Here is a 17,017-nt window from a genome sequence, read left to right on the forward strand (position 1 = left end):
TCCTGCAGAACCCCATGGACTGCATGGGCTTGCTTCCTGCAAGAACTCCTTATCATTAACCCCATTTCATGATCTCCACCACATCTGATGAAGCTGGCATGCCCCTGCCCACTGAGTTTGGCCTGAAACCATCCAGGTGGAGAAACTTAAGTCAAGGTTCATAACACATCACAGTAGACTTCACTACTTTTTTGCAGAGGTCATTAAATTTGAACAAATAAGATAATTTAAAAATAATACAAAAGTAGTATTACATAAGAAGTTTGTGAAATGGCTAAAAAATGTAAAATACTCAATATTGATGTACATTCATATTATGTACCTTTTTACAGCTTACCTTTCTCTGACTCAGTCCTTAATTCCTTTGCAAATTACTGAAGTTCTTCCCAAGGTTTCCACTTCACTCACGTCATATACCCCATCACTGAACTGTTCACACAACCTGTGGACTCACTTTCAAGGGCTCTTCATCTCATGTTCTCCCTATCACATTTCAAGTTGAACTCAATCACTATATTGTGATCACTGACTCCTAAGGGTTCTTTTACCTTAAGCTCCTGTAATGTACCCTGTAACTGGGTCACTTACCAGCAAAGATAGAGAAGTCGGTTGAAGTCTGATGGTACTTTTTTTTAAACAGTATTTATTGATAAAAATACACAAAAATAATATCAATGCAAACATACAGATAATATACTTCGTCAATACTAAATCTAAAAGCGTGGGTATAATAATAATCAATAAGAAATAGCTCTATCGTTGTCTAGGGGATAATGTATTGTCCGATGGAAATATAAAAATCACTTTAGTTCATTCAAGCTGCAGCTTTTGGTTGGAGAGAGAGACGGATTGAAACTTGCCCATTCCTTTTATGATGTCGATCCTTTGAGAGTCGTTGGGGCTGATTTCTCCTTTGTTTTAGCTAAAGCCGTTCTTCTGTGGCAAGGCCCACCAATTCCGAGGCAAATGGAAAAGGACCCACGTGGCTTTCCACCGGCTTTCGCTATTACGCTGTTACAGGATTTCTAGCGTTTCTTCTGGTGCGTCTAAAGGGGCTGTCCCCCAGACCCTCTTTTATCTCCACTCATGGGGTCTCAGATGTCACTCAGGGTGGAATGATGCCATCCCCCAACCAGCCCACGTTGCCTGAGGGCTTCCACGAAGCACAGTACTCAATACACAATTCCGTCTCCAAGAGACAATGACCTTTTCCATGGCTTTGTATCGCTGGGGCCAGGACATTCCAAACGTCTCTCTCTCATTTCCTGGGTCTCCTGACCTGACTTAATAGCGATCTTACGATTCTCAAAAAAGAGGGGGGCACAGGCGTAACACCCCCTAGTCACCTCCAGTTTATTACATAACACCCGGTCCAGTGTAGCTGATCCCCTAGTAGACAGTGATGCAGCAGTTCAGGGCACTGTTGATGGTGCTCCTGTAAAATCTGTTTAAAATGGAGATGATGTTAGCCTCACTCGTCGCAATCTCCTCTGAAAGTGGAGATGCTGCTGTGTTTCCTAAACCAAAGAGGTGTTGATGCACCAAGTGAGATCATCCATCATCTGCATTCCCAGAACCGTGGTGCTCCGAACTCTGTCCACAGAGGAGCCATGCATGTGTAGTAAGGAAAAGTGGCCAACCTGCACCTCTTGAAGTCCACAATCATCTATTTGGTCTTGTCTAGATTGAGACTCAAGTTGTTGTGCTCACACCATTCTATCCAATGTTCCACTTCTCTCTGTATGTCATGTCGTTATCGTTGTTAATGAGCCCAACCACAGTTGTGTCAGCAGCAAACTTGATGATTCGATTTAAACTGGATCTAGCAAGGCAGTCATGTGTGGGCTGAACACGCAGCCCTAGGGAGAGCCAGTGCTCAGCGTGATAGATCTAGAGATGTTTTTGCCAACAGGGATTGACTGTGGCCTTTCTGGCAAGAGGTTTATCCACTGTAGAGGAAGGTGTTGAAACCCAAAGAGGGCAGTTTACCTGCCATCTTCTGAGGGATAATCCTATTAAGTGCGAGCTGAATTTAATAAATAGCATCCAGGCATTTGAAGCACTGTTTTGTAGGTGGATCAGGGCTAAGTGGAGTGCAGAGATTATGTAATCATCAGAGTGATATAATGTAATCATTAGAGTGATAAGCTAACTGGAAAGAATCCAGTGTAGCAGGAAGATGGGATTTAATGTGGTCCATAACCAGCCACTCAAAGCATTTCATTATTGTTGAGGTCATTGCCACTGTTGTTGAGGCTGGTTACTGTTGCCTCGGGCAATGGGATGATGGTGGCACCTTGAAGCTTGAGGGCACAGTGAGATGTTGAAGGTGTGTTTTAGAATTTCAGTTAACTGAGCTGAGTAGTTCCTTAGCACCCAACTAGTTATTATGACCTGCAGCTTTACATGAGTTGACCCTGGGTAGTGTCTCCCTCACATCAGCTGTGGCCAGAGAGAGTGCCTGCCTTCTTGGGGGGGAAGGGGGGGCCTTCCTCATGGGCACATCGTTCCGTGTTTCAAACCAAATTTAGCCTATCAGAAAGAGAAACATCACTGTGGACTAGCAGTCTGTTATGGCCTGAATGCCCTGCCACATGTGCTTCATGTCTCTGGTGTTACAGACATGGGCATATATCCTCAATGAATAATCCTGTTTTGCCCACTTCATTCCATGGGAAAGTGTAATTCTTGGTGACCCGAGAGCTGTCTTATCATCATCTGACGACGGCACCCAGATTTCTGCTTCAGCCATGGCTGCTGATTTGCTGTCACATAGATGAGTTTCATAACAGTGTCAGCTGCAATGCAGTCACAGATCTCACATATTCATTGACATTAATGTGATGGTCGTAGTAGCCGCCTTCCTGAGCATGTTCTAGTCAGTTATTTCAAAACAGTCCTGTAATGCTTTGTATGTACCAAAATAAAAAAAAATACCTGGGTCTTTCTTATAACTGTTTGGTAGCCACTAATCTGTTTTGGAGTTCTCACTTGAAGTTGGAAACTCACAAAACATATTTCAGCCATGATATTCAGTTCATTGACCTACAATTCACTGTTATGCTGACCTCTCTTTAGAAAAAAAGAGACACAATCCTAAACAAAGAAGATACTGAAGTCTTACGAGCTGTTAGCTTCTATGATTGACATTGGAAACTTAATCCTCTCAGCCTAAAATCACAAAATTTTGAAAATGTTAAATAAAATCAGTAGAATTATGTCCATTGATGAAAAACCCATGAGCACTGCTATTAGTGAAGGAGCAGCACGTATAATGAGCTACTATTTGGTACCATAAATGATCTGGATGATGGGCTGGTAAATTGGATTAGTAAGTATGCCGATGATACTAAGGTAGGAGGTGTTGTGGATAATGAGGTGGGTTTTCAAAGCTTGCAGGGAGATTTATGCCGGTTAGAAGAATGGGCTGAACGTTGGCAGATGGAGTTTAATGCTGAGAAGTGTGAGGTTCTACATTTTGGCAGGAATAATCCAAATAGAACATACAGGGTAAATGGTAGGGCATTGAGGAATGCAGTGGAACAGAGAGATCTAGGAATAACAGTGCATAGTTCCCTGAAGGTGGAGTCTCATGTAGATAGGGTGGTGAAGAAGGCCTTTGGAACACTGACTTTTATAAATCAGAGCATTGTGTACAGAAGTTGGGATGTAATGTTAAAATTGTACAAGGCATTGGTAAGGCCGAATTTGGAATATTGTGTACAGTTCTGGTCACCGAATTATAGGAAAGATATCAATAAATTAGAGAGAATGCAGGGACGATTTACTAGGATGTCACCTGGGTTTCAGCACTTAAGTTACAGAGAAAGGTTGAACAAGTTAGGTCTCTATTCATTGGAGCGTAGAGGGTTGAGGGGGGATTTGATCGAGGTATTTAAAATTTTGAGAGGGATAGATAGAGTTGACGTGAATAGGCTGTTTCCATTGAGAGTAGGGGAGATTCAAACGAGAGGACATGATTTGAGAGTTAGGGGGCAAAAGTTTAAGGGAAACGAGGGGGTATTTCTTTACTCAGAGAGTGATAGCTGTGTGGAATGTAGAGGCCAGTTCAGTTGTGTCATTTAAGGTAAAATTGGATAGGTATATGGACAGGAAAGGAGTGGAGGGTTATGGGCTGAGTGCGGGTAGGTGGGACTAGGTGAGATTAAGAGTTCGGCACGGACTAGGAGGGCCGAGATGGCCTGTTAACGTGCTGTGATTGTTATATGGTTATTTCTCATGCTTTTGATACAGACTGAATCAATTGCTGCTCTTGCAGTGTATTTCTGTGGTTCTTGTTAAGCCACTGACTTGATGAAATTGGTTGTAAGGAACGTCCCTGGCTATGAAATTACAAATTGGAATAGAATTCTGCAACAAATGTTTTGACTCAGGCTATGTCCAAACCAGACTGGATAAATCCGTAACCGAAGCTTTTCCTCTTCATTTTGACCCTTCATCCACACTGAAACAGCGTTTTCCTCCCTGAACACAGAGCTTTCCTAAAATGCCCTCCAGAGTGTGTAAATTTGAAAACACCGATTGGGTAAGAGTAGTGTGGACGGGGTAACCGGAAATTTCTAGAAACACTGTCATTACATGCCAAAAGAGAAAAGAGATAGTAATGGCAGCACGGCACGGCAGTTTTCATGACCACAACTCCCACACAACCTAACAATTTCAAAACAGACGGCAATGAGACTGAAGCCAGCAGAGTTAGAAATGTACTCACCAAATACTTTGACCCATAACTTACTGAATAAATAAGTATACTCACTTTGCCCTGTTTTCTGTCCTTGCTTGTATGAAGGTGGTTTACCTATTTATGCAAGTACTTCTCTGACAATAGATGTGTAACAGCCTAATGTAACATTGTATGGAAATACAGATAACACTGATGCAGACATATTTTATACATTTAACAAGGTGCTTTATGAATGCAACACAGTTAGTCATTTTTTCAATGTTCGTCGTCAGCCAGGTCATACTGTCGGTAAACTCCGTCGGTTGCCTCCATACACTCCAGTATTTGTTTTTTTTTTAGTTTCAAGTCCTCCTGCATGAGAGCCAACAGCTGTCCATCATTTGGCAATTTCCTTTTAAGTTTTTCTTTTCTGTAACTGCACAAATGCACACCTTCACTGCGAGATTCGACACCAAGCATGTTGCTTGTTTTCTGTAGATGTGTCCTGCGCATGCTCAGTAGGAGGAGATTTGCCCAAATACCCATTTTAATGCGGACAGAGGTATTTTCAAAAACGCTTGGTGTGGACGTGTATCATTTTTATGCAAAACCAGTGTTTTCAAAATTATCCGGTCTAGTGTGGACGTAGCTTCAGTGCCTTACAGATATTCAGGCTGCTAAATCTGTTCTGAAATGATGTCATGTTGCATGATGGTAGAGCCACATAACAGGGTGCGGAACGACATCTATCAGGTTATACTCTTCCAATGGAGAAGATTGCCAAATATACAGAGAAGAAGATCAAAGAATGAGCTGAAAGCTTCCCTGAAGAAGAGCAACATCCCCAGGACCTAAGAGCACTCAAACTGAGAAGGAGATTCAAAATGGTATTGTTGGGAACATGCAGAAACACATGCTAGCCATGAGAGATGTGTGCCACCTTACCAGCTGCATATGCACCATTCCCTCAAAGGGTCCCTTTCATGTAGGACTATGTGGTTTCCATGTTGGCCGTATTGAGTCATCTCATCATTCATAATGCCAGTGTGGAGGATTCCGAGGGGTTTCTTACAATGAAGAGAAGATGCTTGTCAAGGGCTGTATCATGTGAGGAAGACATCTGCAGGTCATCTTGTTCTGTGCAAAAGTTGTGCATTAAATTCCACTCCCTTATTCTTTCCCAATATCCAAACAAATGCTTCTCTTTCAAGTAGTTATCCAAACGCCTCTTGAAAATTTGCTTACATTATGCTTTCAGGCAGTGCATCTCAAGCAACAGACTGCTGCTTGATACATTATTTTCTCAGAAGTTGAAAAATAAAAAGGTGAAGCTGGAAATCTGTTATAAAAACAGGAAACAGTGGAAATACTTGGGTCTGGCAGCATCTTTATTGAGAAAAACAGTTAATATCTTGTTTTTCTTCTTGGCCAGCTGAATGTATTTTCCTTGTTCATTTTAATTTTTCATGTCATTTCTAATATTCTTGCAATTTATACTAAATTCATCTTCTGGTATCCAATCAAATTTGCAAGGCAAAAATAGCTTGTCTTTATTCATTCTGTAAAATTTCTTCAATATGTCTGCCCCTTTTAATTCTCTTCTCTTAACCTTCCCTGTTCTAAAAGAAATGTGTTCTATTTTCTCTTTTATCTGGTCTGTCATCAGTGATGCTCTTTTATAGATTTTGTCTGTAATGTCACTATGACCTTGAGATCCTTTGCAGATTTCAATGTAAAACTCTTGATTATACCCACTTAGTGTTTTAGAACATAACTTAGTTTGTACTGTTTACCTTTTGTTTATATAGTCATAGATACATAAGGTTTTTATATAAGTTCTCTTGTCTTTCCATCTTCAAAGAGTTATGAATGACATTTTTTCTCTGCTACTCCTTAAAATTTACCATGATTTATCTATATTCAATTTCTTCATTTTTCCTCTAAAACTAACCACTTTCTACATTAAATTTCATGTGTTACGAATCTGTTTCATTAGTCCAGTATATTGTAATTATCTTTGCTATTTGTTGTGTTACTATGTTTTATACCAAGGCCAGGTCAACTATTGACAGCAGTGTTAATGTAAAATTATAGGCTAGTTAGCCTGACTTCAGTGGTGGGCAATATGTTGGAGTTCACTATTAAGGATGACATTTTGGGGTACTTGGAGGCACATGATAAAAAAGGCTGAAGTCCTATGGTTTCCTTAAGGGGAGATCTTACCTGACAAATCTGTTGGAATTCTTTGAGGGAATGACAGGCAGGATAAACAGAAGTCACTGGATGCTGTTTACTTGGATTATCAGAAAGTCATTGACAAGATGCCGCACCTGAGTCTGCTGAACAAGTTAAAAGCCTATAGTATTACAAGAAAGATACTAGCATGGACAGAAGATTGGCTGGCAGAAGGCAAAGAGTGGAAATAAAGGGGATGACTTCTGGTTGGCTGCCAGTGACTAGTGATATTCTGCAGTGCTCAGTGTTGGGTCTGTAATTTTACACATTATTTATTAATGATTTGGATGATGGAATTGATGGCTTTGTGGCCACGTTTGTAGATAATACAAAGATAGGTGGAGGGGAAGGTAGTGTTGAGCAAGTGGAGAGCCTGCAGAAAGACTTTAACAAATTAGGAGAATGGGCAAAGATTGGAAGGGGAGGGTCATGCACTTTGGTAGAAGGAATATTTTCCAAATGAGGAATTAATTCAGAAATCAAAGGTGCAAATTTGCAGGTTGAGTTAGTAATAAAGAAGACAAATGCAATGCCAGCATTCATTTTAAGAGGACTATAATTTAAACACAAGGATGTAATAAGGAGGCTTTATAAGGCAATAGTCTGATCACAGAAGTACTGTGAGCAAAGTTGGGCTCTGTAACTAAAAGAATATGCTGGCATTGGAGAGGGTCCATAGAAGGTTCATGAGGATGATTTCAAGAATGAAAGCATTAACATGGAGCAGCATTTGATGTTCTCTGGGCCTGTACTCACTGGAGTTTAGAAGGATAAGGAGGTATCTCATTGAAACCTACCAAATATTGAAAGGCCAATATGGAGTGGATGAGGAATGGAATGTCTAGGGCACAGCCTCTGAATAGAAGGATGTCTCTTTAGAAATGAGAAGAGCAGAAATTTCTTTAGCTAGAAAAAATTGTGGAATTCATTACCACAGACAGTTGTAGAGGCCAAGTCATTGGGATATTTAAAGCAGAAGTTGATCAGTTCTTTATTAGTAAGGCATCAAAGTTTTTGGGGAGAAGGTAATAGAATGGGGTTGAAAGATCAAATAACAGAGCTGGCTCAATGGGCCAAATGACCTGATTCCATTCCTACGTCTTCTAAGAATTGGACTTCAGGAAGGTGCAGGTCAACTACTTTTTCGAAGGCTGTGCTGTCAAGAGAGTGAAGAGCACAAAGTTCCTTGATGTCCACAAAAGAGACGATCTAACCTGGACCCACAGAACCTCCTCATTAGTCAAGAAAGCACAATGGTATCCACACTTTCAGAGGCAATTGAGGTGCAAAATTCGCCCCACGCCAGTTCTAACAACTTTGTACAGGAACACCAGAGGGAGTGCCTGTTTGGTTACATCATTGTGTAGCTGCAAGACATCGGATCGCAAGACCCTACTGAGGATAGTAAAAATCGCCAAGGATTATCAGGGTCTCTTCCCCCCATTTGTGGTATTTGCTAGGAGCGTTGTATGCAAAGGGTCCAAGACTTTGTTGAAGGATTCCTATGACCCATCCCACAATCTCTTTGACACACAACTGTCAGGAAAGAGTTGCAGAGCATCAGGGCTGGGACTGCTAGACTGGATAACAGCTTCTTCCCTTTGGCTGTGAGGCTAATGAATACTTTGCCACCACTAAGGTCTCATCACTACGACAGCAATCTGTTTACTGTATACCTGTGCTTCCACATGCACTGTGAATTATATTTCATTAAATCATTTGTGGTAATATTTTGTTTTATGTGCTGTTTGTGATATACTGTGCCTACAAAAAGCATTCCTCCCCCCCCCCCCTGAAGTTTTCATGTTTTATAAACTGAATCGCTGTGGATTTAATTTGGCTTTTTTGACACTGATAAGCAGAAAAAAAACTCTTTCGTGTCAAAGTGAAAGCAGATCTCTACAAAATTATCTAAATTAATTATAAATATAAAACACAAAATAATTGATTGCATAAGTATTTGTCGTTCCCATCCTCCCTTAATATGACACACCAAGTCATCACTCATGCAGCTAATTGAATTTAGAAGTCACATAAGTAGTTGGAGAGCATCATGTGCAGTCAAGGTATTTCAATTAATTATAGTAAAAATACACCTGTATCTGGAAGGTCCAACTGCTGGTGAGTCAGTATCCTGGCAAAAACTACACCATGAAGACAAAAGAACATTCCAAGCAACTCCTCGAAAATGTTATTGAAAAGCACAAGTCAGGAGATGGATACAAGAATATTTCCAAGTCACTGAATATCCCTTGGAGTACAGTTAAGTCGATCATCGAGAAATGGAAAGAATATGGCACAGCTGTAAATCTGCCTAGAGCAGGCCAATCCCAAAATCTGAGTGACCTTGCAAGAAGGAGACTATTGAGGGAGGTCAACAAGAGATCTATGACAACCGTGGAGGAGTTACAAGCTTCAGTGACCAAGATGGGAGAGACTGTGCATGCAACAACTGTTGTCCGGGTGCTTCACCAGTCGCAGTTTTATGGGAAAATGACAAAGAGAAAGCCACTGTTGTGAAATCCCAGCTAGAATTTGCCTTAAGGAACGTCAGAGACCCTGAAATCAGCTGGAAGAAAGTCCCGTAGTCTGATAAAACTAAAATTGAGCTTTTTGGCCATCAGGCAAAACACTATGTTTGGCATAAGCCAAACACAGCACATAATCAAAAACACACCATCCCTACAGTGAAGCATGGTGGTGGCTGCATCATGCTGTGGGGATGTTTCACTGCAGCAGGACCTGAAAGGCTTGTGAAGATTGAGGGTAAAACGAATAGAGCAAAATACGGAGAAATCCTGGAGGAAAACCTGATGTAGTCTGCAAGAGAACTGCAACATGGGAGAAGATTTGTTTTCCAGCAAGACAATGACCTCAAGCAAAAAGTCAAAACTACACAGGGGTGGCTTAAATACACCAAAGTTAATGTCCTGGAGTGGCTAAGTTAGGATCCAGACCACGGTCCAATTGAGAATTTGTAGCTGGATTTGAAAAGGGCTATTCACTCATGATCCCCATGCAATCTGACAGAGCTTGAGCAGTTTTGTAAAGAAGAAGAGGGAAAATTGCCGTGTCCAGATATGCAAAGCTGACAGAAACCTATCCACTCAGAATCAAGGCTGTAATTGTTGTCAAAGGTATTCTTACTTAGAAAGAATGGAGACATTTCACAAAATGTCTGTGGAGCAATTATTTCCGTATGTCTGTTTTTGGAAAGCTTTATTTTACACATCACACTTTTATCACTCTCAACTGTTCCTCGTCACTGCCTTCAGATCATCTGAACTTGCAGTTTATAGAAAATTTTCTGTAAAATGCCCATATTTCTGCTATTTTGTCCACAATGTATTATTTGAATTCTGATTCTACCAGCCAAATACTGATGTTTTGTTTTTAACTACAAAAAAATTGCATGATTTCTGTTGAAACTTTATAAGCTAGTCTGTGTGCTTTCAGGAAAGAAAGTCTTTCTTCTTTCAAACCAAACAAATACATTGCAGTATGGTTGCTCTACAATGAAGCATCTTAAAAAGTTCAAAGTAGTAACTTGCAGCTTTACTTCAGTCTTCTGCTGATAAACAAAAATTCTGTTTCACAATGCAGGAAATCAGATGCCAGCTCAGCCCCCCAACAGCCAATCAGATACTAGCTCTCATCCAGCCATGAACCAATCACCAATGTCACAGGATAGAGGTCAGTAACGTCAATAACTTACTTACTGTATGGTTTTTGAATCTAGTTGTATAAATTAAGTAATATTGTTAGAGCATGTGCTTTAATTTATTCTTGGCAGCAACTTGATTTACAACTTATTTTATGAAGCATCTACATTTGACATACTACCACTTTGGAAAATTATATTTGTTAAATATTTAATATTCAAATAAATTATCAGAAACTGACCATTGTCAACTTCACAAAATATAAAATATGAAACTGATCTTTGTTGACTTCACCAAATATAAAATTATGATGTAAAGTAGAAATTTGATTTAGAGTTTGAAATTCAAATTCTAAGAATGTGTTCATCATCTGTGCAGGAGCAGTTACTATACCTGATAACAATTTACTGAGTCAGGATTTGCTTTCCATATTCTTATTCTTAAATGACATTATTTTTATATCATGCTGATAATATTCGAATATTTGTGAGGCTGAGCATAGCACAATAGAATTGAAGTAAAGGACATTCTGTTGAGATTCAAACAATTTTCATCTTTGTCGCTCTTTTTTTCATTCTTGGTCATGCAATAGAATTTAGAATTCTCTCACCCAGTCATATTTTCCAAGCATCTAGGCCTCAGAAATGTAGACATAATTCATAAATTTTAGAGTTTTAAAGCAGAGATTCTGTTCAATTTAATATCTCTTCAGAATCAATATGGTTTATTATCTGTGTGTGTGTATATAGATATAGATACACACACACACGCACACACACTATTTACAATAAAAATTATAAAAACAAATTAGAGTAGTGCAAAAAGAGATCAAAGTACTGAGGTAGTGTATTGGGTTCATGGACCATTCAGAAATCTGATCGTGGAGGGAAGAAGCTGTTCCTAAAACTTTGAATGTGTGTCTTCAGACTCCCGTACCTCCTCCCTGAATGGTGTATTGAGAAGAGGGCAATTCCTGGATGATGAGTGTCCTTCATGATGGATGCCACCAGAATCAGAATCAGGTTTATTATCACTGGCATGTGTCATGAAATTTGTTAACCTAGCAGCAGCAGTTCAATGCAATACATATTATAGAAGAGAGAAAAAAATATAAAATAAAAATATGTATAATAAATAAGTAAATAAATTACAGTACATACAGTATAGATTAAAAATTGTGCAAAATACAAATAATATATATTTGAAAAGTTAGGTGTTGTTCAAGAGTTCAATGTCCATTTAGGAATCAGATGGCAGAAGGGAAGAAGCTGTTCCTGAATCGCTGAGTGTGTGCCTTCAGGCTTCTGTACCTCCTACCTGATGGTGACAGTGAGAAAAGGGCATGCCCTGGGTGCTAGAGGTCCCTAATAATGGACGCTGCATTCTGAAACACTGCTCCTCGAAGATGTCCTGGGTTAGTACCCAAGATGGAGCCAACTGAATTTACAACCCTCTGCAGCTTCTTTCGGTCCTGTGCAGTCCTACCCCCCCCCCCCCCCCCATACCAGACAGTGATGCAGCCTGTCAGAATGCTCTCCCTGGTACACCTATAGAAGCTTTTGAGTGTATTTGTTGACATGCCAAATCTCTTCAAACTCATAATGAAATACAGTCGGCCCTCCTTATCTGTGAATTCCGCATCCACGAATTCAACCAATCGCGAATCGTGAAAACCCAGAAGTGCTCTTCCTGCACTTGCTGTTCGAGCATGTACGGACTTTTTTTCTTGTCATTATTCTCTAAACAATGCAATATAACAACTATTTTACATAGCATTTACATTGTATTGGGTATTATAAGTAATCTAGAGATGATTTAAATATACGGGAGGATGTGTGTGGGTTATCGTGGATCAGGATCGAAAAAAATCAAAAGTTCTCTTACTAAGTAAGTCAGAACAGGTACATCCAGTATTATTTAGCATCAATTAGTCAAATGTTTGCATTCGTATATGGTATATATTTTACCTTTCTATGTATATAAAACACTTAAGAATGTATGTTTCAGCACCAGGCTCGGGAAGTTCCCGAGTTTGATCTAGTGACAGATTGCTATTGAGTGCGCTGTCTAACCCAAAATCCCAAAACCCAATAATTAAACCACTGCGTTGCTTAGTAATAATTGTAGCTTTCATTGGGGCACAGCCTTTCTCACTTCATCCTTTAAAATTGTTCTGATCGTTGACCAAAGTAGCCTAACACTTTTCCAATGACCGATGGCGTTTCACCTCTTTCCAACCGCTTTATTATTTCCACTTTATTTTCAATTGTTATCGTGATTATTTTCGTGAACAGAAACACTGTGGATTCAGATCTCTTCCGCTGGGTCCTAATGTCCACCGCACTGAGACAGGTTAAATAAGGTCTTGGGTTCCGCTGGGTCCTAAGGTCCACTGCATTGAGACCAGTTGAACAAGGGACTTGAGCATCCGCAAATTTTGGTATCCACGGGGGTTCCCAGAACCAATCCCTCGCAGATAAGGAGGGCTGACTGTATAGTTGCTGTCTTGCCTTCTTTATAACTACATCAATATGTTGGGACTAGGTTCGGTCCTCAGAGACCTTGACACCCAGGAACATGAAACTGCTCATTCTCTCCTCTTCTGGTCCCTCTGAGGATTGATATGTGTTTCTTCGTCTTACGCTTCCTGAAGTCCACAATCAGTTTTTTCATCTCACTGATGTTGAGCGCAAGGTTGTTGCACGACATCACTCCAGTAGTTGGCATATCTCACTCCTGACTCCATCTTGAAGCATCACATTTTGAACTTGATGGTGAGGAGGCTTGTCCACGTGTAGTTCATGTTATGATATGGTTCTGCTTTTTGGTTCCCCCTTTTTTGCTACTACTTTGTGCAAATTTGGACCGTTGGCTCTGCGGCCTAAAGTTAACGAATGACACAGTGTTAGATTGAACTGAATATGCCTGGATTGTTTTGATCATTTTTGGTCTAATGTTTTATATTCTGTATTTTTTTGCATTTTGTGCAATTTTGGTTTTGTTTTGTGTTTTGGGGTGTGATGTTTTTTATTGAACAGATTCCATGGTTTTCTTTCTTTCTTTCATGGCTGTCTGTGAGAAAACTAATCTCGGGGTTGTATACTGCATACATAGTTCAATAATAAATGTACTTAGTACCGAATTCACTACCTCCAGATCAAAGCTGTGGCAATTTTCTTCATAGCCTGGTGTTTTTTATATCCTTATGCATTTAAAGTTACTGTTTTATTCACTTTGACCAATTCAAGCTTCTGCTTTGCAAACAGTATGTATCATAAAACTTCAACAATCTGGTATCCTCGGGACTTTAGTGGTACTAAATTGGCAGATTCCCCAGATTAGTGGATGATTTTTGTATTAAAACATCAGCACATTTTAATTACTTGATTTTAGGATATTACACAATAATGTAAATAGTATGAGAAATTTTCCGATGAACCCATTCAGAAGAAGCAAGGCCTCATGAATGAAGCATGGGAAATCGGTCCCCAGTGTGTTTGAAGGGAGTGTGGCAAATGGGCCCCTGACAAGCATCTTGTGCACATTCATAACACATTTCTCACTGCACATTTAAATACTCCTGTACTGTTGTGTAAGTCAAGCAAATGTGTACCAATCAACTCTAAATTGGTTATTTTAGAGAGCATAATGACAACAATATTCACTGACTAAACTAGCTAGTACTATTATCTTCTCAGCTCCTTGACTGTAACACAGTTTATTAACAGTATTGTTAGTATAATTAAATGATAGAAAGGAAAGTGGATGGTACTCCATGACATTTAGCTGAAGAAGCATTTGGCACCCCCAATTTTAAAGAAGAGCTGTATCCAGCAAGATGGTGTTAGCTTTATAATTAGATTCTGTCTTTTATATATCTGTCTAAACATTTTATATATTGTCCTTGTCTCTGTAGGTTTCATGCCAAGTGTCCAGAGAAATGCACAGGTATCTCAATATGGATCTCAGCAAACAGGTCCTCCCATGTCTCCGCACCCATCACCTGTTGGACAGATGCACACTGGTATGGGGTCTTATCAGCAGACCAATTCCAGCAGCACTTATTGCCCCCAAAGTGGCCAGTTTGGGCCACAAGGTAAGAAAAGGAAATGATTTTTTAAAGATATGAATGAATCATTGATTCACCAATTGGAAACCTACTGTGCAAAGCCAGCCAAGCTTCTTACAAGCATTTTCTAGTAGCACACTGCAGTATAACAAATATAAAGATATATGTAATGATTGCCTGGTTTTGTTTACTGAAAATAGTAAGTTTCAGTATGTTGTTAATGCTTTGGAACACAAAGCATAAACTATATAAAGAATGTTGGAAACAGTCACAGTAATGTTGAAAAGGGAAAATATTTCCAAGACAGTGGGACTTATTCTTCCTTACCACAACTTCTTCTCCACCCCTCCCCCCCGCCCACATCTTCCACATTGATATTACCAGCCATCTGGTAGCTTTTCCATCTTCCCCAACCCCCACCACTCCCCCACATCAACTGCTGCTAGAGCTCCTGGGGATACATTTTGAGGATAAATTCCTGATCTTCTGATACTCTGACAGGAATTCCTTTCTGTGGCCATCAGATTAGTTTAACACTTCCGGATGGTTGTAGCATCAGTTAGAGGCAAAGCTGTAAACAATGGGGAGTCAAAAGCAGATAGCATAGGACAGAAGAAAATCTAAGTATTTTAATGAATATGGTGTGTGTAAACATTAAGGATTAACTGGTGGTTTCAGCACTTTTTTTTGCAGAAAATGAAATAGTCTTGACAAAGCTACTATTTAATTTGAACTTTTGATTTAAAATAGCACTGATAAAAGCCCCCATAATGTGTACAGTCCAGATTATGCTGTTATACAGTAAATTCAGACAGGCTGGAGCACCACATGGCTGGAGTTCTTTCAGGAACTCTATATCTTCTTTGAGGAGTTGTATTGGTAAAATTGGCAATGTCTTCAGTATTACCTTTAAAGTAATAAAAATCAAGATATAACCGTTAAGGATTTTTTAAATACTATGGTAGTCCTGCTCAGTACAACTAAGGAAGCAATTAGACCCATGGGGTCTGTGCCAGCTCACAGCAGAGCAATGTCACCAGTCTAATTCTTCCCCCCACCCCCCCAGCAACTTACTTCCTCTCACGTTGCTAGCCATTCTCTCTTGATTTTGTTTTACTTCATGCTACACTAATTCCTGGATGAAAGTAAGCTCACCTCAATGAAATAAAACCCGTCTTTCTCTTAGTTTTTATTTGCTGAGTAGAAAAACTCTTCATATGCAAGTTTTGATATGCATTGGAGTAGAAAGCTGAATTATTTTCGGGAAGTTTAAGTATATACATTCCAAGAAGCCCTTTGGTTGTCATTGTACAAAAGGAACATAGATTAGGTGTTGGATGATGAAGAGATCTTCATTCTGATTTGTTCCCAAAATAGATAAATTAGTAGTTTGACTTTTATAGGATCTGCAAGATATTTTTAAAATCATTTTTTCAGGATTTAACTGTAAATCTACTTATCCTAAAATTACTTTATTTCAAAGGCTTCCCTTCTTACTTTATTTACAGTGTACTGATCAGAGTCCACAGTCATATGATTCCAAGTTGATTAGTTGTGTGTTCTAATGCATACTACATATGGATTTCCCCCAATAATATGTGATAAATTCTATGTTCTGTTCAACGTTATTTCAACAACATGAATCTATTGATTGTGACTTCTCAACATAATATCCATTTTTGGGCTGGAGTTTACTAATAAAGTACCTTCCTTCTCCTGTACCCAATCCCAAATCTTATCAATCAGTCAATATGTTACAAACTGACCATTCCTCAAAGATATTCAAATGAATACCATCTCAACCACCATGTTGGCTTAAAGGATTAGTTAGTCAAGATGTGTAGCAGATACTTTCGGGGATCTATCAGAATACTTAAATTCCTGTGCGAAAGAAAAGTTGTGGGGGGGGGGGGGTGCGGAGGAGACCGACCAGCCTTGGTTAATTAAAAAAAAATTACAACATATAAAACTTAAAGAAATAATGTATAATTGTGCAAAGATAAGATTTCTGGACAAACAACTGGGCAAAATATAAAGCAATAAAGAATAACTAAAAGACTAGAATAAAAAAGCTAGTGAGTAATGCGTAAAAATATAGGAAGAACAGATATTTTTTAAAAAGCTGACAAATTAATGGAAGGCAAGGAGCTCACAGCTAAATTAAATAGATATTTTGATCTGTCTTCAAAGAAGACAACTCAGGTTGCATCCCAAAAATATTTGTAAATTAGGAACTGTAAGTGAGGAAGGAAATGAGGAAACTTCCAGTCACCAGGGAGGTGGTTGGACCTGTGGGATGACATGTCTTCAGGTCCTGATAGAGTTCATCCTTGGGTTAGAGATATATGATGGGTTTTAAATTTTCCC

The 17,017-nt window shown here is 39.4% G+C and overlaps 1 protein-coding gene across 7 annotated transcripts in view; it reads left to right on the forward strand.

Annotated features, from left to right (window-relative positions):
- Nucleotides 1-17,017, forward strand: part of arid1b (AT-rich interactive domain 1B) — a 412,366-nt gene that overhangs the window by 287,111 nt on the left and 108,238 nt on the right. For all 7 annotated transcript variants that reach the window (XM_059986071.1, XM_059986072.1, XM_059986073.1 and 4 more), the window contains exons 6-7: nt 10,523-10,612; nt 14,498-14,677. In XM_059986071.1, the coding sequence (XP_059842054.1) occupies nt 10,523-10,612; nt 14,498-14,677 (270 nt within the window). The remainder of the gene's footprint in view (nt 1-10,522; nt 10,613-14,497; nt 14,678-17,017) is intronic.

The sequence above is a fragment of the Hypanus sabinus genome, chromosome 12 (genome assembly GCF_030144855.1).
Source record: "Hypanus sabinus isolate sHypSab1 chromosome 12, sHypSab1.hap1, whole genome shotgun sequence".
Classification (NCBI taxonomy): domain Eukaryota; kingdom Metazoa; phylum Chordata; class Chondrichthyes; order Myliobatiformes; family Dasyatidae; genus Hypanus; species Hypanus sabinus.